General features: G+C 36.2%; 1 protein-coding gene across 1 annotated transcript; it reads left to right on the top strand.

Annotated features, from left to right (window-relative positions):
• The first annotated feature begins 19,965 nt into the window (after positions 1 to 19,965).
• Positions 19,966 to 21,067, top strand: LOC104213873 (kirola-like). Its single transcript, XM_009763430.2, has 2 exons — positions 19,966 to 20,196; positions 20,470 to 21,067. The coding sequence occupies exons 1-2, from the start codon at positions 20,010 to 20,012 to the stop codon at positions 20,724 to 20,726; spliced, it is 444 nt and encodes a 147-aa protein (XP_009761732.1). The 5' UTR covers positions 19,966 to 20,009; the 3' UTR covers positions 20,727 to 21,067.
• Positions 21,068 to 22,121: the final 1,054 nt, after the last annotated feature.

The following is a 22,121-nucleotide window of genomic DNA, read 5'->3' as shown; positions in this document are numbered from 1 at the left end:
TTCATGTTCCACGGGCCATTCAATGTGATCAGAAGAACTATCAAGGCAATGCATATGGTGTACTTTTGGTTTCATTATCCAATCACAATCCGAGCAATGGAAAAGGAGTACATCGAAGCTCAAAGGCTCATTTTTCAGCAAAATAAGTACCTTCCGGAGGAAATAAGGCCAGGAGAGGAAGGAAGTTGGAATTATTCTTCCACTCACCCCCATTAGCAAATTGTTAAGGCGACACTTAAACAATAAACGGAAATTGTCGAAGATTCACCAAACCCCTATGACATTGATCCAGCAGAAAAAGATCAATTTAAATGGGGACACTGGAACTTCGTCGCAGAAATAGAAAGGTAAAAGAGTAGGGATTATAGAGGAAGATCATCCGCACGCAAAGAGATATTTCATAAGAGCTAAAAAGCAAAGGCTAGAAGGGTTAAAGATAAGCATAATATATAATCACGAGGCAATAAATAATTTGCATAAGTCTTCTAACCCATTTTAGCCAACTACCCTCCCATAATTCCCTTTTTCCTTAAAAATAAAAATTTGCACAAGTGTCTTAAACCATTTTAACCTATTAAATAACCATTTGAAAAAATAAAAGTATGCACACTTTCTTTTACCTTTTCACCACTCTACCCCATAAAAAATTACCATGGAAAAAAAATTCTTCCTTAAATATTGGAGCAATCTTCCTTAAATACTAGTGCAATCTTCGTCAACTGCTAAAGTATTTCGAGACTCAGCATCAAGAAAACTCATAAACGCGTTCCTGGTTGTAGCACCAATCATTTGATCAATGTTTGGGAATGGTAAAGAGTCTTTGGAGCATGCCTGATCACGCCCAACTATGCCTTATAAAAAAGACAATGCAGACGTTGAAAATATAACTTGAGTATTCTGCCCAGAGTCGAATACACAGAGAATTAACCTATCAATCACTATCTTTAGAACTACTAAACTCTTGAGAACCAATTTCCCCAAACGTTTGAATCACAGTTGATGGTGTCTTCAATAACTAAAATTGCAAGTAAATAAACAGCTGTAAACTAAGGATTCTAAGGTTGTAAACAATAATGAGAAGACGCAAAGGTAATGACTTCCCCTATTAATGGAATCCCTTATGTTTATGCTTCATACAAATTTCCCAACACACCTCTATCAATCATGAACACTTTTCTTTCCGTAAATCTCTCCCGAGTAATCACAGTAATATACTATTGCACTCTCCCGAGATACACTAGCTAGCTTTAATTAACACAGTTCACTTAAGATTGCACCCAAGGCTTCGTTATCCCTAATCCCGCCTTTAAACCCGCAGTTATAGATCCCTCTTATACTTTGGGAGTGGTGTTGTTCAACAATAACCTAAATATGCACTCTCTCCCGAGTTATGCACACTAAATAGGCACAGCTAATTGAGGATCCTGTCAATTAACTACAACATACACAAAGTTGAACAAATAAATATTGAGACTAGCAATTTGTATTCACATAAACAAGAAGCTCATCCCCAAATAGGTTCCATCAAAACCTTAGACAAAGGATTTAGCTACTCATAACTATGGGTAAATAAACTAAAACAATATTCATCATAAAACTTGCAAGAAAAATAAAGATAAGAAGAAACCAAGATATTTTGGATGATCTCTCACACTTGTTCTTCTTCCAAAAATACTCTCCAAAACAATGCCTGCCTCTCTTGGGCGAAGTCTAGTATTTAAAATAGGGGTTTGGGCTAAAAATCCAGTGTTTTGCACTTTAGTCCCTGAAATTTCCGCCTCCTGCCGTGGTTCTACTGTGGACGCGGTCAATCCGCGGCCAAACATGGTCTCTGATTCTTCAATTGTCTGCGTCTGCACTATGCCGCGGTTCTGCCGCGGTTGCAGTGAAACCGCGGTGGTTCAGCATGTTGCGTTTGGAATGTGGAAAAGCGCGAAACATGAAAGTTGTAGCCCTTTGAGTTATCTTTCCAACCATATATTATGTAGCCAAAATAGAGTTCTGAGTAAAAGGTTATGTGCATTTTACTAGACAGTACACAATATACCTCATTGAGTCTTCGTTTGTTCTCAACTATCAAATTTGACCCCCGAACACGATCCCGGCTTAGTTCCTTGAGCTTTTATTGAGACTTCAAAGCTTCAAATCACTTAATATCATTCCATAACATCTATATAGCTCGGAATCACACCTACAAGGCATAAAACACATAATTAGTGCAAAACACTAGCGATTAAAGCACAAACTCAACTAAAGTGCAGTAAATTAGAGTGTAATAATCAACTAAAAACGTAATTATAGCCTATCATCAACACCCCACACTTAAACCATTGCTCTTCCTCGAGTAATCAAACTACACTTTATATAGACACGACCTTTAGCAATTTTCCTAACTCATCACACCAAGAATATTTAAAATAGACTAAGCACAAAAGCGTAACATTTTTACCTCGAGATTTGACTCACAAGTACCACGTATTATTCACAACTCACCCACTTACTCTAATATAGAGGTCACTGACATTACCTTTCCTTCATGAATCAAGTGCCCTTACACAACAAAAAAAGAGTGGTTCCACACAATAAAATTTAAGAACACTTAGGAACTCAAGATAGAAAGAATTCACTCACTCTCAGAAATAATATTCATATGCCACAAAAGATGCACCATAAGCTTGCCCGTAGTGTACTACTCCACTAATCGAGCTCATTCAATCTTGGATCAATTAGGACTTTATTTGGTTGTAATGTAGGCTACGGGACGGGTAAGATACATTTAGATATAAGAGTGACTACACCTCCCTAAGCACTTTAATACATATAATTTAACATTCAAACCCCATACTTATGTCAAACCAAACTCCACCTTCACATCAATATACATCAACTCCCAAATTATTTAAGCACAATTATATCAAGAGTCACCACTATCAAAGAATATTTTTTTCCTTTTCCTTTTTTTTTCAATTCAAGTGGCTCTTGCTTTTTCAAATCAGTGCACCTTTATCCTTATTTCATTGGTTCCACTCAAAAGCCAAACCAACCACCCCACACTTTAAATTTTAGAAAGTTCATAACAATTCAAGTGCTCATGAGAGGTTACAATGGTTCAAATAGATAGTTAATTCAAACAAATGGGTAAAGCTTGTAATGTGGTTGCCAAAGAAACTAGATTACAGGCTCAAAGGGGTTAACTACGATACATAACAATTAGGCGGGTAAAATATACATATCTGGCTCAACAAAGAAACGCCTATATCACTTCCAAGACTAAACAAAACTACTATTTCTCTTTGCAAACACACATGGCAAGTTCTAGACATCAAATGCAATGCACAGAATACAACAAACCTCACACACGCATGGCACATAACTCACTCAGGATTGGATTTATCAAGACACTCTAGTCAAAGCAGTTGAGCAAAGTTAAGATAATACAATTTAAGGTACTTATACAAGAGTCAAAACTGAGCCTAAGCGTCACAACCAAAGTACTCACTATTCTCAAGGCATAACAAAGTCAAGAGATATTGCTTCACTTCAAAACACAACACAATGGCTCATACTCCCAAAAAACCTAACTACACCCGGTTCAAATAAAATCCTTGGAAAAGAACCGTGGTTTAAAGAAAAACCAAGAGGTAATTACTACACTACCTAGAAAAGAACAATAAAATAAAATAAAAAGAAGCTACATGGACTACTTCCCTCAAGAGTACTGTCCAAGTGGTCCGTCCTCAAGAAGAGTCCTATACCTTTGTTTGTTTTTTTTTTAGATCCAACTTTGACCCTCAAGAGACCCGTCGATAAGCGTCCGTCGTTGGTCCAAGTTAGTTACTCCTAATGTGAGTACAGTCAATTATACGCAACAACACATATACAATATTACCACATGTTCCATGTCTATGTACACTACAATACAGTATCAAGGCAAGTCTCCCACCCCACACTTAAAATTGTGCATTGTCCCCAATTCACACCATACTAATAAAAGGGTAAAAGAAATTCCTTGGTAGGCCAAAGGCCGAAGCACTAGAAGCTCATGGGGTACTCAGACTTCTCCCAATCTTGGTCCTTCGTGCGGGTACCTCACACTTAGTTCCAACCAATGGTTTGTTGTTACTTCCTTCCAATGGCTTTGTGTTCCATGTTCCTAAAAATAAAAAAATCTACACTACAAGAATAATACAATAATAAATAAAAATAAAATAAAATAAAATAGGGTTGCCTCCCAACAAGCGCTTGATTTAAAATCGCGGCACGACGCAAACAATTTTACCACTTTTCTCGCCACTTGGACGATATGAATTGTGTACCTAACTTGGAATCAAGCTTGTGACCACGAGCGATAGGGGGTGGTAAGTTGATTATCGAGCCGAGCTTTAAATTTCTTCATTTTGCACTTCTTGGCTCTCATGTGAGGAATGTCACTTTGGTTTTTTGTTTCCTCAAATTGTAAAATGTATGGTTGTTGCCTTTCCTCCTCGCAGTCCCTCACGGACTCATGTAGTTCAATTTTTATATCACTACACAATTCTAATGTTGAAAAATGCTTGGAATGTGACTTCAAACCTTCATTTTGCAATTTTTCTATTCTGACATCCTCTTCTTCCCCCGGACTAGAGTCATTCTCAACCAGATTTTTATTTACACCGGTTGATTCTAAGTCCATGTTTTTCTCGGCATCATTGGTACTTCATGGGGTCGGTTGGCGGAGGTTCAATTCTTGACTCTTCAAATTTTAGCTCACATTCTTCCTTATTTTTAAGAATGGTCTCCAACATGAGCATTATTTTCTCATTTTGGGCATTTGAGAGTTCTTGGTTTTGATTAAGTGCCAAGGAATTTTGAAGACTATTTTCCAAAAGCTCCTCCAAGGCACTTTGTTCTTTGTGTCCTCCTTCAAGTAAGCACTCCAACATGAGCTTGAACTCTCTCTTTCGGCCATGCTCAACTTCTTCCAATTCGTTAGCCATATTATTTTCATCAAAAATAATAGAATCATCATAGCGGGGGCTTGGGGAAGGGAAGGACCAATCATCCCAATGACCATTTTAAAAACCACACTTATCACGAATACTCCACTCATGGGTTTGAGATTGTGCGCACAATCCACCTCCGGAAAAATTTAAACAGTTTTGCCACGAGTGTGGTCCTCCACAATAAAGACAAGGGTCATCACAGTATGAACAACTACCATCCCACAAATATTTATTATATGATGCCATTTTTCAAAACTAAGAAAATAAACAAGACCAAACATAAAAATAGACTAAGGTAAGAAAAATTAATTACACAAATATTCACAAGTTGGGTGTAGAGAAAACTGACCACACTAAGAATTTTTGTATTTCTATCAATGGTAATTGATAATTCCGTTAACTCCCCGGCAACGGCGCCAAAATTTGATCACGCCCAACTATGCCTTATAAAAAGGACAATGCGGACGTTGCAAATATAACCTGAGTATTCTGCCCAGAGTCGAATCCACAGAGAATTAACCTATCAATCACTATCTTTAGAACTACTAAACTCTTGAGAACCAATTTCCCCAAAAGTTTGAATCACAGTTGATGGTGTCTTCAATAAGTAAAATGGCAAGTAAATAAATAGTTGTAAACTAAGGATGCTAAGGTTGTAAACAATAATGAGAAGACGCTAAGGTAATGACTTCCCTTATTGATGAAATCCCTTATGTGTATGCTTCATACAAATTTCCCAACACACCTCTATCAATCATGAACACTTTTCTTACCGTAAATCTCTCCCGAGTAATCACAGTAATATACTATTGCACGCTCCCGAGATACACTAGCTAGCTTTAATTAACATAGTTCACTTAAGATTGCACCCAAGGCTTCGTTATCCCTAATCCCGCCTTTAAACCCGCAATTATAGATCCCTCTTATACTTTGGGAGTGGTGTTGTTCAACAATAACCTAAATATGCACTCTCTCCCGAGTTATGCACACTAAATAGGCACAACTAATTTAGGATCCTGTCAATTAACTACAACATAAACAAAGTTGAACAAATAAATATTGAGACTAGCAATTTGTATTCACATAAACAAGAAGTTCATCCCCAAATAGGTTCCATCAAAACCTTAGACAAAGGATTTAGCTACTCGTAACTATGGGTAAATAAACTAAAACAATATTCATCATAAAACTTGCAAATAAAAATAAAGAGAAGAAGAAACCAAGATGTTTTGGGTGATCTCTCACTCTTGTTCTTCTTCCAAAAATACTCTCCAAAACAATGTCTGCCTCTCTTGGGCGAAGTCTAGTGTTTAAAATAGGGTTTTGGTCTAAAAATCCCGTGTTTTGCACTTTAGTCCCTGAAATTTCCGCCTCTTGCCGTGGTTCTACTGTGGACGCTGTCAAACCGCGGCCAAACATGGCCTCTGATTCTTCAATTGTCTGCGTCTGCACTCTGCCGTGGTTCTGCCGCGGTCGCGGTGAAACCGCGGTGTTTCATCCTGTTCCGTTTGGTATTTGGAAAAACACGAAACATAAAAGTTGTAGCCCTTCGAGTTTTTTTTCCAACCATATATTATGGAGCCAAAATGGATATCTAAGTAAAGAGTTATGTGTATTTTACTAGACAGTGCGCAATATGCCTCATCGAGTCTTCGTTTGTTCTCAACTATCAAATTTGACCCCCCCCCCCAACACGATCCCGGCTTAATTCCTTGAGCTTTTACTCAGACTTCAAAGCTTAAAATCACTTAATATCATTCCATAACATCGATATAGCTCGGAATCACATTTACAAGGCATAAAACACATAATTAGTGCAAAACACTAGCGATTAAAGCGCAAACTCAACTAAAGTGCAGTAAATTAGAGTGTAATAATCAACTAAAACACGTAATTATAGTCTATCATCAATGCCTTACTCAAATTCTTATAGTCTATGCACATCCTAAATTTGTTATTCTTCTTAGGCACTACTACTATGATAGCTAGTCAATCCGATTACTTTACCTCTCAAATTGAATTGATGTTAAGTAATCAGGTTACCTCTTTCTTAACAAACCTGTTTCTGACCTCTACTATCGTTCGTCGAATCTGTCTTACCGAAGGCAAGTTTAGATCCAAACTCAATTTTTGGACCACCATCTCCAATGGATTACATGTCATATATGAATGCGACAAAGGAAAGCAATAAACTTTATATTTAAGAAGATCTATAAGTTTTAACCAGAGTTCGGGACTCAACCCTGTTCCTAAATGGAATTTCCCTTCCAAAAACATTTCGAACAAAGCAACTTGCTCGAGCTCTTCTGTGGTTGACTTGGTTGCATCTGCCTCTTTTGGTACCTGAAAATGCCTCGGCACCTGTTATAATTTCGATGACTCCTCGTATTTATCATCTACAATTGGAAAGGGAGAAGGCATTGGTTCATGTAGTAACTGTTTCCTGGTTTCTTTGACATTGCTGCTGAAAACGGTTACTACGTTCATCTCCCTTGCAGTCGGTTGATCACCTTTGATCTGCTTGATCCTTTCTAGTGTTGGAAACTTCAACAATTGATGGTAGGTTGAAGGCACGGACTTCATTTCATGTATCCACGGCCTTCCGAGGATTACATTATAACTCATGTCACCATATACCACTTTGAATAGGGTAGTCTTCGTTTCACCTTCGACATGGGTGAAAACAAAAATTTTCCTCAGGTTGTCACGCTTGTTAGATTGAAGCCATCTAGGAGATTTGCCACAAAAATTATGTTTCTGATTAACTTCGCTTGCTCCAAGACTTTCCATTATATGATATTGGCTGAACTTCCTGGATCAACCAAAACACGCTTAATTTTGAAACCTAAAACATTAAGAGAAATTACAAGAGCATCATTGTGCGGTAGAAGAAGTCCATCAGCATCTTCCTCGATGAAGGTGATGTAATCTTCTTAGACTTCTCGGATACTCTTGCCATGAGGCACTGATATCTTCGTCTTCTTTGTTGTCAAAAATGTTACCCCAATGACTTCATTTCCTTTGAAAATCATGTTGATTTTTATCCCGGGTGGCCCCGCTGCCGGTTTGATGGCTACATTATCCAGGCTTCTCCCATAGTTGTTATTGGCGCAGTCTCTTGAGAACTCTCTATGGTTACCACTCTTCAAAAACATTGCCACTTCTTCTCGAAGATGCTGGCAGTGTCCAGTCCTTTGGCCATGAGCCCCATGTAATTCACACTATAGATTAGGAGCTCTTTCTCTAGGATCCGAAAGGATTGATTTCGGGAACATAGCTTCTTTAATATTCCTCATTGCTGACGCCATTCATACAAAATGGTGAGCATCCTTGTCAAACTTCTAAGGCCTACCAAATAATAGATGACATACATCTATGTCTACCACATTGCAGTACACTTCATCTTTGTAGTTCCCAATTGAGAAAGAAACTCTACATCTTTTGTTACTTGGATATTTCCTACTGTTTTGATCCATCCAATGTTGTAAGGATTTGGATGTCTCTCCACTAGTAACTGTAGCATCTATACTCTTTCCAGTGATAATATGTTTACTACCACCGTCAATTATCAAGTTACAAATGTTGCCTTTGATTGTACACCTAGTGTGAAAGAGTAAGTGGCGCTGAGTCATCTCTTCCTTCTTTTGGACTAGCATCGTTTTTCTAACTACATAGATCTGTCTTTCATCAAAATTATGGCCATCATTATCACCATCAGGCCTACATATGAATTCATCACCCTCTTCACCATCTTTTATGTGTTCTCCCCACTCTATTATGTTGATTTCCTTCCTCTGTGGACAATCACTAGAGTTATGCCCAATTTGAGGACAACCGTAGCACTTTCTAGTAGTTGGTCTAGCATATGGATTCGCTTGTGTTTGCTTGTGTGCTCTATTCTGTAGTCTTTTCCCAGAAGCTCTATCATTAGAAAATTTTTTCTGCTTGTTTCTGGGAATTATAGATGGGTACATCCTGGTCAACAAACATTGGTGCGGACAAAAAGTGATTCTTCCTACTCCAATCTTATCCTTCTCTTGCATCATCAGCTCTGCCTTTAATGCCATATTTCATTCTTCGGAAACATTTGCCAACATCTGTACACCAATCCTTTCCTAGATTGAGGGCTTTAATCCATTAATATATCTAGCTACTTGTTGGTTATCAAACTCTATCAAATTATTGCGTTCAGCAAGCCTTATGAATTTAGTAGTATAATCATGCACAGATCTGTCAGCTTGGCTGCACAATTGACACTGCAGGAAATATATTGCTCATAATCTGGGGGCAAAAATCGACCCTTGAGCAGTTTCTTTATTTGATACCAAGTACGAACTCTACATATTTATTTTGACCCTACATATTTACTTTGAGACTACGAGACGGTATCCCGGGATATCCCCTTGCATATTTATTTTTGGGACTACGAGACTGTATCTTGGGAGATCCCCTATTGTATTATTCCTGTGTACTGTACGGTTATTCTGGTGATTTTCTTTTTGTTAAATCTAGTTTCTTATTATACCGTGATATTTTTATTTTGCCTTATTTAATTTATATATACCAGTAGGGCCCTGGCCTGACCTCATCACTACTCGACCGAGGTTAGGCTTTGCACTTAATGGGTACCATTGTGGTGTACTCATACTACTCTTCTACACATGTTTCATGTGCAGATCTAGGTACCTCCTACCAGTCACGCTATTAGTTGCGTACTTGTTGCTTCTCCGGAAACTTCAAGGTACATCTGCCTGCGTCCGCAGACCTCAGAGTCCCCCTATATCCCTTTTATGTTCTTCCTCCTTTACTTCTTCTAGTTACTGATATATAGAAACAGTTAGACAAATTCTTAGAAGCTTGTGACTTATGATGTTCCGATTTTTAGGAAATTCTGTGTATATCCGAGAGTTGGTTATTGTACATGTCGAGCGGCATTATATCAGTTATTTAAATATCTGTTGTTGTTAGTTGTTAAGGTTATTTTCAATTTTGGCTATTTCCGCAAATTTTAGGCTTACCTAGTCGTAGAAACTATGTGCCGTCACAACATCTCACGAAGGGAGGATAGGGTCGTGACAATAGGTCTGGACGTCAACATACTGATCCGCAAGACTCTACTAGACAGTTGCTCATTACTCGTAGAATCTATGAACCTAGGACTCTGATGCCAACTTGTCATGACCTAAAATCCAACTAGTCATGTTGGCACCTAACCCAGCCCGCTAGGTAAGACAATTAACAACTATCCAAATTAATGAAATTTATCGAGACAAATGAATGATAAAATAATTGTACCTTTACACATTTTCCAAGGACAGGTAGTACAAATCATGAACTTCTAACATTAAGATTTTTACAAAACTGAATTGAAATAATTACAACATCTGTTTGAAATATAAATGAATAGAATCTGAATTTAATGCTACCAAGGACAAGTGATAGCCATAGCTGGAATGCAGGTACATCTTCAAATCCAACTCCCTCCATACACAGCCGCATCAGCATCCAACATCTGCACGTAAGGTGTAGAAGTATAGTATGAGTACAACTGACCCCATGTACTCAATAAGTCATAGACCTAATCTTAGGTTGAAAGTAGTGACGAGCTGGTACAAGGGTCAAAGTCCAACTCCAATAACCAGCAACAGTTCATAACAACATAATAAAAATTTACGAGGAATAACTTATAAATATGATGCTTAACTCATTCATAGTTATGAGAAAATAAGCATGTTTTTCAAAGATGTCAGTATAACTTAATTCTTTTCACCAAATCACCAAAGATATGAGTAAGTCTAAAAACTGTGATTTTGCCCTGAAATCTTTCAACAATAATTAAGGTGTTTCATTTTCAGATATCATAAGAAAAGTACATCTTTACACCTACATGTCGATGTGCAAGTGAAATCATGAATGTCACCAAAACCGGGTAGCATTATGAAATGCATCTCTATGCCTGTATCTCAAGTACACATGTCAAAAGCAATGCATCTTAGTGATGAACTCATGTACTCACACTCTCAGAGTGCTCAATATCACTGTCTCGTATTCTCACTCATCATGCTCAATACTCAGCATGCTCAGTCACTCAGTACTGTACATGGCATATCCAACTCAGGGCAGATCCAACCCAAACATAAGTAAATATTCACACTCAGTCACTCAATACTGTACAGGGCAAATCCAGCCCAAATTTAAATAAATCCAGGGCAGATCCAACCCAATACAAATGAATCTAGGGCAAATCCAGCCCAAAGATCAATAGCAATTGCACTCACTGTGGGTGTGTAGACTCCGGAGGGATAGATCCAGTACAAGCGCTATAATAAGCCAAATCCTAGAATGAATAAATAAAGTCTACTACGGTGTGTATCCCGATCCCATACGGCCTCACTCAATATCTCCAGTCTCTTAGGCTCACAACACTCATGCTAAGCAGCCCAAATCAATGATACGAGATGTGACAATATACGATAACAGAGACTGAGATATAATATATAATGATGAATGCGACTGAGTAGATAACTACAATTAAGCAAATAACTCAACATCAAAGAACGACCATTGTGGTCTCAATAGTACCAGCTAGGGGTGTACATAGATCGGGTTGGTTCAGATTTTATAATTACCAAACCAAACCAATTGTGTCAACTTATTAAATCTAAAGACCAAACCAAGCCAATAAAAGTCGGGTTTTTCACTCTCGGGTTTTCTCGGAATTTCGGGTATTCGGGTTTTTTTGGGTTTTTTTCCGGTGAAATCTTCGTAGAACAAAAGATATAAATAGTTCTCAAAATATTTCTTTAGTCCTAGTAAGATAGAACTATATAAAGTATTTTCCAAGAAAATAATACAAAATATGAGATATGTCATGGCATTATCCTAAAATATTCAACAATAAAGACAATAAAATTATGTAATATAAATATTGTTAATTAAAAAGCCATGATAAAAATAAACATAATCTAAAAGTACTAAGTCATACTAAAATAAGTAGACTAATAAGGGAGTATTAATTACATGACTAAACGCTAAAGAAAAAATAAAAATAGGTTATGCATTTTTATCTAAATTATTGCAAAATAAAAAATAAATATTTAATACCTTCCCGTTCGTAGTATTGAATTGAATGTATTTTGTTAGTATTAGTCTTGATTTGATTTTGGTTTGGACTTTTGTTAGTACTATTTAATTTGCTAATGTTAATGGCTATAAAACTTATTGGAATATTCAAAAGTTCTAAGTCCAACCTTGAAATAATACCTCAAAAGATAAAATTATAAAATCTTTTAAGAAATACTATAAATTACATCACAATAAGTATATTTATACATAAAATATATCTAAAAATTTCTATATATGCAATGCCGGGTTGGTTTGGTTTCGGTTTGACTTTCTTTAGTTAAAACCAAACCAAACCAATTATGGTTGGGTTTTTTTCCCAATACCAAACCAAACCATAGTCGGATTTTTTTTCTCGGTTTGACTCGGATTATCGGGTTGGTGCGGTTTTCGGTTTCCTTTGTACACCCCTAGTACCAGCATATAGTATAAACATGATTTCTAGCATAAATCACAGCTCAAGTGCACTAACACATAGATTACAGTAAAAATCTTCAGATAAGATAGCTACACAGTTCTATGGAATCGACTAAATCATAATTCCTACGGTTTACGCCCACACACCCATCACCTAGCATGCATGTCACCTCACATCAATCAGATAACACATAATTCGGGGTTTCATACCCTCAGCGCCAAGTTTAGAAGTGTTACTTACCTCTAATAAGCCAAACGATGCTAAAAAAATATCATCCCACGTATACTGAACTTCGAACGGCTCGAAACTATCCAAAAGCAACTCAAATACAAGAAATAATGCCTAAGGAAACAATTCCAAATGATAAAGGTCGAATCTTTAATCAAAAGCCCAAATTCAACCAAAACGTCAAACCTGGGCTTGTACCTTGGAACCCAACAAAACTCACAAAATCTGACAACCCATTCAATTACGAATCCAACCATACTAGTTTCACTCAAATCCAACTCCGAATCGACGTTCAAAACACAAAATTTTGCTTTATAAAATTTTAGGCAAAACCCCCAAATTTTTCTTTAAAATTCATAATCCAAATGCCAAAATCGAAGATAGATTCATGAAATATAACAAAAACTAAATAGAGAATACTTATTCCTATCTATGTGGTGAAAATCGCCTAAAATATTTCCCAACTCAGAAGGTTATAGCTCAATATGTGATAAAAATGGCCAACCCTCGATATGTGTAGTATCCGCGCTGCGTTTCCGCATATGCGGTCATATTATCGCATCTGCGACCTCCGCTTCTGTGGTAAAATCATGCTTCTACGAAGCCCTCTGAAAACCAGCCTTTCACACCTGTGGAACTTTCCCCGTTGCTACACACACACAAGTGCGACAAACCACTCATGCTTCTGCGCATCTCGTCGCTTCTGCTACTCTTTCCTCGCCTCTGCGGGATCGCAGGAGCGCCCCAACTTTCGCATCTGCGATAACTCCAAACACATACCATTTTCGCTTTTGTGAAGACAGTGTCGCATCTGCAAAATTCGCTTCTGCTACTAATATTTTGCAGATGCGGTTATACTAGAACCAGCAGCCTTAGCAATTTGCAACATGCAACAAAATAATCCACACCTCGTCCGAAACTCACCCGAGCCTCTCGGGACCCAGTCCGAATATACCAACAAGTCTCATATCAGAACACGGACCTACTCGATGCCTCAAATCATGCATAACAACATCAAAACGACGAATCACACCACAAATTAAACTTAATGAACTTTCAACTACCAAATCTCGCGCCAAAACATATCAAATCAACTCGGAATGAACTCAAATTTTGCACAAAAGTCCCAAATGACATAACAAAGCTATTCTAATTTTCGGAACCACAATCCGAATCTGATATCTTTAAAGTCAACTCCCAGTCAAACTTATTAATTTTCCAAACCTTCAAGTTTCCAACTTTTGCCAAGTCGCACCGAAACCTTCTAGAAATATCCTAATGCAAATCCGGGCATACGCCCAAGTCCAAAATATCATTCGGACCTAACAGAACCATCAAAACTCTCATTCGAGATCAAATACTAAAAATTCAAACTTGGTCAACTCTTCCGACTTAAAGCTTGAATTATGAAATTCATTCTTCCAAATCGATTTCGAATAACCTGAAACCAAAACCGACAGAGCTACTCATGTCCTCAAACTACCGAACGAAGTGCAAATGCTCAAAATGATCGTTCGGGTCATTACACAAATATGGATAAAGAACCATATTATTTACTTAGAAAATGGATAACCAATAGATAACTAATGGGTTCTAACTTTTATATTTGTAAAGCCTCAAATCGGGGGTTTCTCAAGTTTGGAAGATTTGGAATTCTCTAAAAGTGATCATATTCAAGAAGTCATGTATAATATGGATATCCATATTATCTGCCGGTTAACCCGTTTTTTATCCGCATTAAATATGGATCGAGTCGGATAATTTATTCGTTTTTTGCATTACTCATTTTTGACTCGCCCATATCCGACCCGAGCAGCCCTTTTGCCATCCCTAGTTACTACTAACTTCTTCTTTTTTGCAATTAATTTCTTCATTTTGTTGTCGTACAAGAGTTGTAAAGTGGATCGGAGGACCCAACGTTAAAGATGCTAGTAAAAGAAAAAGAGAAAACTGCTAAATGCTAATGTCGATATCTACTAATAAGCTTTAAGGACTGACATCTTACTATTTGACTTTCTTGACAAAATTTAAAAGCAAAGTTTTAATTATATGACTTTCTTGGCCAATTTAAAGTATCATATCTATTTGTTTAACCTCCTTTCCCTAATATCTATTAGGTCATATGCCTATTGTGTGAGAGAGGGGATTGTAGATGATGGCTCATATTTTTGCCACAAAATAATGTACTTTCAAGATTTGCAAAATATGATCAGAAATGGTTCTATTAACTTTTCATTAGTTTTTCCAATTTCTTTTTTGCACTTTAAGTAAGAAACTTCTTTCTCAATAAGTTGATAAATTGGAGTTGCAAAGGGCAATCAAACGAAAATGTAAATGTCACGTCTTAAATTCACGTGGTCTGCACCTAGTATTCTAATCATACCGAATGAACCAACTCATATAATTCATCATGGTCATATGTGCAATACGCGATGCTTGCCCACCTATTAGGGTCTTACTCTAATTAGATTATGGTTATCACGCCTTAGGTATATAGAGCTGATTTAACATCAGCACGAGTCTTAATTCTGTCTAGTAAAATTTTATTTGTAATTATGTTAAACCGTAATATCTTACTACACAAGTAGCTAAATCCACACTTCACACTTTTGTTTGTTTGTTTTGGTTGCACTTTTTGCAACTCCATTTTATCTACTTATCGAGAGATAAAAATGTTAACTTAAAGTGCAACAATTTCGGACAGTAAAAATGACTTGGACAAAGAGATTATATTGAACAAATTAAGATTCAGATCATATTTTGCAAATCTTGAGAGGACACCATTTACAATCGTCTCTCACACACAATAGGCATGTGACCTAAAAGATAATAGGGAAAGGAAATTAAACAAATAGATATGACTCTTTAATAAATTTGTCATGAAAGTCAAATAATTAAATCTTTGCTTTTAAATTTTGCCAAGTGTGATGACCCGATAGGTCATTTTATGTTTTAGAAACTAATTATGCACTTTGAAGCCTTAAATACCTCATCTTAAACCTTCTCGATTTGCATACATGCGGACTCCGGGTATTTTGTCGGAAAGTCTTTATGATAAAAACTGATAAAAATATGAATTTGTTTTGCGTTGAAATCCATTTTGGTTGACTACGGTCAACGTTTTGAGCAAACAGACCCGGATTCGTGTTTTGACGGTCCCGGAGGGTCCGTATCATGATTTAGGACTTGGACGTATACCCGAAATCAAATTCGGAAATCTCTAGTCCGAGTTATTGGATTTTGTTGAAATTTGAAAGTTCGAAGCTTAATGACTTTGAAATGTTTGACCAATGGATATCGGGTCCGTATTTTGGTTTCGAAACCCGATATAGGTCCAACACTATATTTATGACTTGTTTGCCAAATTTGGTGAGAAACGAATTTGGTTTGACGTGATTCGGACGTCCGATTGTGAAAATAGAAGTTTCAAAGTTTTCTTGAAAATTTCATTTGATTTGGTGTTCAATTCATAATTCGAGGTGTTTTATTTTGGCAATTTGATCGCGCGAGCAAGTTCGTATAACTTTTTTAGACTTGTGTACATATTTGGTTTATAGCCCCGAGGGCTTGGGTGAGTTTCGGATAGGTTACAGAGTGAAATTTGGACTTAGAACATTTCTAGTGCGCTTCAATTTTGTGCACTCAAGTTTGCATTTGCGAACAAAGCTTTGCATTTGCGAAGTGGGACTGGGGCAAGCAGTGATCGCAATTGCGATCAAATGGTCGCAATTGCGGAAGGTCAAAGTTCGCATTTGCGAACGATTCTTTGCATTTACGAAGAAAGCAGAGATGGGAAAGACTTCGTGTTTGCAAAGGTTTCTTAGCATTTGCGGGGTTCGCAGGTCGCAAATGCGACATTTGCAACTGATCAAAATGGGAGTTAGACGGGATTTTTGTTCTCTCAAATTTTCAAACCTAAAAACCCTAGAGGCGATTTTTCAAAGAACTCTACTTCCCCAAGTCATTGGTAAGTGATTCTAAACTAGTTTCTTTCAATCTGTCACTACATTTCCTAAGATTTCAACCAAAAATCTTGTGTTTTCATGGTGGAAATTGGGGGTTTGGATAGAATTATGAATTTTTGTAAAATGGGAATTTGGACCACAAATTGAGGTCGGATTCCAAAATAAATTACATAACCGGGCTTGAAGTTGAATGAGTAATCTTGTTTTGGTCCGAATTTCGGGTTTGGACCAACCAAGACCGGGAGTTGACTTTTGTTGACTTTTTCAATAATGACCTAAACTGAATTCTTTTTAATCGTGGGTATTTCCTAAGGAATAATTTGAATCGTTTGTTGGTAATTTGCTAGATTCTATCGATTCAGAGATGTGTTTGAAAGGCAAGCTGTGGTTGAGTTTGGTGTTTGGAGCGAGGTAAGTGTCATGGTTAACCTTGACTTGAGAGAATGAGACTTGTTTGTCTATTTGCTACTTGTTTAGATATTGGGTACAACGTATATGTGAGGTGACGAGTACTTATGCATTGTTGTCGGGTTAACGCATGCGGGTGAGACTTGTTTCTTGTAATTTTTGCTTACTTTGATCATGATATCCATTCTTAGACTAGTTATTTGTTAAATTGATCGTTATTATCGTGTTTATGGGTTTTTGGTAATAATTGAGTATTGATTTCAAAGTTGAGATTTAGTATTGTGGAACCACTGTTGAAGTAAGACTTGTTCATGTTATTCTATCTCCCTGTTATTACTTGTTCATTATTATATGGTAAGGGAGAGTGATAATGCACGAAGGTAATGTCGTACCGTTTGTGAGTGTTAATGCACAAAGGGTGATGTCGTGCCATATTGTGAGTGTTAATGCACGAAGGGTGATGCTGTGTCATGTTATGAGAGTTAATGCACTAAGGGTGATGCCGTGTTGTTTCTATTGATTTATATTGTGAGTGAGAATAAAAGCACGAAGGGTGATGCCGTGCAGTATCATTGATTCATTGTGAGGTTGAGAGTAAACGCACGAAGGGTGATGTCGTGCAATTCACTTCATAGTTTTTACTGGTTAAAGTCATATTGACTGTTCTGGTTATCATTTCCATTGTATTTTTCGTATCTTGTATCCCTTTAGCATGTCCCCCTCCCAATAGTACATGTTTAGCTTCTATTTGTCGTCATCTTGTACATATAGTGTTATCTAAACATGTTTATTACGTGGGTGTCTTGTCATAACCTCGTCACTACTTCATCGAGGTTAGACTCGACACTTACGGAGTATATGGGGTCGGTTGTACTCATACTATACTCTGTACTTCTTGTGCAAATTTCGGTGTCGGCCCTAGCTGTCCGTGAGTGAAACAACTTGGATTTACTCATTCAGAGACTCGAGGTAGATCTGCTGGCATCCGCAGACCTTGAAGTCCCCTTCTATTTTTCCTATTTCACTGTTTCTTTTCTTTTAAACAGTTGTATTTCTTTCAGACTCTATTTGTAGTAAAATTCTAGAAGCTCGTGAGTTGTGACTCCAGATCCAGATTTGTATTAGATATTACGGGTTTTATTTTATTCCGCACTCAGTTTTGGTTTCTATTTGGCCTAAATGACTCTGTATTTATTCGTATTGATTAAAAATTGGCTTAACGATTATTTAATGTTGGCTTTCCTAGCAAGTAAAATGTTAGGAGTCATCACAATTCCGAAAGTGAGAATTTCGGATCGTGACACCAAGAAAGTCAAATAATTAAAATCCTTGCTTTCTTCGTCTCTCTATCAGTAGAGCATCCTCTTTGGCTCTTTGTTTAAGTTGTTAGACTTTAAAACTTATTACTTCTTCCGTCCCATTTTTATGTAATGTACTTTGACTATATAAAAAGTATTTATTAAAATAGGCATCTAACAACTATCTACATGCTTTTTGTTTTTTAAGGGATTTTACACAAATAGTCGATCGAATCAACAATTTATTTTTCTTAGTCAGTATACATAAATTATATATGTTATTATTAATGAATTATATATACATTATACATCTATTAGCTATTTTTTATTTAAGCATTTGTGTTGGTGGTTATTTAGGTTAATTTTTTTTTAATATATGCTCTGGTATAAACAATCAAGAAAATTGGAGCCTCGACTTTCTTTCTAGTTTTCTTATTATAAGCGACTCATATGCAGGGGCCAAACTATAGGGTTATCAGTCAAATTCAGTAGCTTTAATCTAAATCCTAATTTGTGCTAATAAATCAACTACATACACACAAAAATTAAATTCAGAACTCAATTACTAACACCTAATGTGATTATCCTAAAAGTCAGAATTCATAAAGTTTAAATCGAGGCGCTGCATACCTCTGTTTTATGTATGGGTCTGACCATTTATTAGGTTTAAACTCTCTTTACAGTTTTCATGAGATAGGATTTCCATATAATGCCATAAAGTTGAGGCGTTAATTGCACTATCTTATTGTGACGTGACTGAGAAATTATACTATGTATATAAGATTAAAATTGTTTTTATGTATATATATTAAAGGTGGTTAACTTTTTTTTATTTTTATGAATTCCCTTGGTGACAAATATACCTCCCTTATCAATCTATATCAATCAATCTCAAAAGGGTTTGACAGTCTACGTGAAATGCGAAGGGAGCATATAGCTCTATTTGGTTTGCGTTGTACCAAAAAATGTGACAAAGTCTCAGACTTTTTAAATGTTAAATCATCTCCTTACAATAGGGCATATTTGGAAAATATTGAATTCAGCTACTGTATCAACGTAATAACATTCATTTTCATCATTTAAACAAATATTGCATTAATTTTAAGATTAATTGCTATTTTACAATAGTTTATTTTTCTTCTATACATTTTTTATTGATAGAAAACACATGCAACTCTCTTACCACCTTATCTTCTTGTTGTTACCATTTGCTGTGTCTGCTTCTTTTTATTTTTCCTTGAGCCAAGGGTTTATCGGAAATAGTCTCTCTATATTTACAAAGTAAGGTTAAGGTCTGCGTACGTTTTATCTTATCCCGACCTTACTTTGTGAGATTGCACTGAATTTTTGTTGTCTCTTGTTATAGAAAATACATGCAACACAAGTAACTAAAACTTTAATTACCACTTGTCTGATAAAGATATTGCATTTTTTAAAACACATGATATAGATATGTGATGGATAAAAGTTTGTATTACTAACTAGCTTTTCAAAGCTAACTAAAATATATAAAGCCTTCAAGTTCTGAACATTTTCTCGCCACTTATTTAATTTTCACAACTTATTGCTATTCCTAGGAGAAGAAAATATGGGTGTGAAAGGAAAGTTGATCGTTTCAATGGAGGTGAAGTGTGAAGGACATTCTGTTTATGATATTTTTCACATTAATACTCATCTTATACCCAATATAACCCCTAGTAAAATCAAACATTTTGAGATTCATGAAGGTGAAATCGGAAAGGTTGGTTTGGTTGCTAGCGAGATATATAAGGAAGGTAACACACATCCCCACCTGACATTATTATTAATCTTTATCAATCAAAAGTTTTATAAATTGTTATTATTATTTATAAATCACTTTATATTATTATCATTGCTTAATAATTCTTTTGAGATTCATAAAATAATTCCATTCGGATAATTTTTGTAGAAATGAAAATAAAAAACAAAGGCAGAAAAGAAATATGAAGATATTATTTTGTAAATATTTATATCTTTTATGAGAAACTGGTCAGTTGAACATTATTTTTGTATTTTAATGATTATAGATGGAAGAGAGAAGTTTATGAAGCATATAATTGAAGCCACCGATCCTCAGAAGAAATCAGGCACTTGGAAAGTAATTGAAGGAGATTTATTAGAATTGTATAATTCCTTCATTATTAGCATATCTATTGAAGACCAGTGGACTACATGGACATTTGTGTACGAGAAGAAAACTGAAGATACCCCTGAGCCCCTTGCTTTCATGGGTGTGGTCATTGATATCACCAAAGATGTAGAAGGTCACCTTCTCAAGAAATAGAAGTTCTATGTTGAAGGTATATATATATACCTTTCATGGGTGTAGACAATTTGGCAATATTGGCTTGTTCTAGCTAGCCAGCATGTGAAATAAATAATGTTTGTGTTTGTGTTGAGTGATGACAATTTGGCAATATTGGCTTGTTCTATATATATATATATATATATATATATATATATATATAATGTTTGTGTTTGTGTTGAGTGATGACAATTTGGCAATATTGGCTTGTTCTAGCTAGCCAGCATGTGAAATAAATAATGTTGTGATGTATGCCAGTCTGCTTCTATGAATGTATTTTCAATGATTAGTATAGGTATAAGATATTGTGAAATTTTCGATTCCGGCCGTGTTGAAGGAATTTTATATATGAATGGATGAATTTGTTAGAAAAATAATATGTACAATAGAATTTTGCTCGAGGTGTGCATACATTATCCTTAAGAATATTTTGCCTATATAGTGAATAAGATAACTAGGCGTTATATGAGTTATAGTTCATTAAGTGCCGATAGAGCTTTTGAGTGGGGTCATGTGATTTTGGGAAGCAAAATCACATTTTCTTTTGGGAAAAAAGGCATATTTATCTTCTACTTTAGCAAATTGTCCACGTTTATTCCATATTCACTATCGATACAAATACGTCCTTACTATTGAGAAAGTAGATGTCACGACCCCAGTTCGACCTCCGTGAACTGTCGTGACGGCACCTAGTCTTTACGACTAGGTAATCCTAAAAAATGCGGGAAATAAGATAATTTGCGGAGGAAATAAATAAAAAAAATTAAAATAACGAAAGGAAACAGTATTTAAGATGTCGCGCGACATATACAATACAACTCTCTCAACTAACAATATTTTTCAAAACCCGAAATCTCATGAAACCACAAGCCTTCGAATATCTACAAGTTCTAACTCCAGAATGACTAACAAAATAAGTACAGAAGGGCTAATACTCAAAGAAAGAATAGAAAGGGACTCATCGGTCTGCGGACGCGACAGATATACCTCGAAGTCTCTAGGAGAGTCGTCTCGCCTCAAGGATGATGAAACTGAGTGGAAATACTTGGATCTGTACATGAAAAATATGCGCAAAAAGGGTATGAGTACACCATAGCGGTACTCAGTAAGTGCCAAGTCTAACCTCAGTCGGGTAGTAACGAGGAAGGTTGGGTCCTTACTGAGATTAAATGAAAAACAAGGTTTAACATTGTAGAGCAAAACAATATAAATAACTACAACAGTAAAGGTAACATAGGATAGAAATAACAGTAACAACTACTACTGGGGCAAAGTAAACACAGAAAGAAATATAACTCAACACAGAGAAAACAATCGAGGATCTCCCAAGATACTGTCATGTAGTCCCAAATATAAATATCCAGTGGATCTCCC

This window comes from Nicotiana sylvestris, chromosome 9 (genome assembly GCF_000393655.2).
Source record: "Nicotiana sylvestris chromosome 9, ASM39365v2, whole genome shotgun sequence".
Classification (NCBI taxonomy): domain Eukaryota; kingdom Viridiplantae; phylum Streptophyta; class Magnoliopsida; order Solanales; family Solanaceae; genus Nicotiana; species Nicotiana sylvestris.
This window is presented reverse-complemented; position numbering and strand designations above follow the sequence as displayed.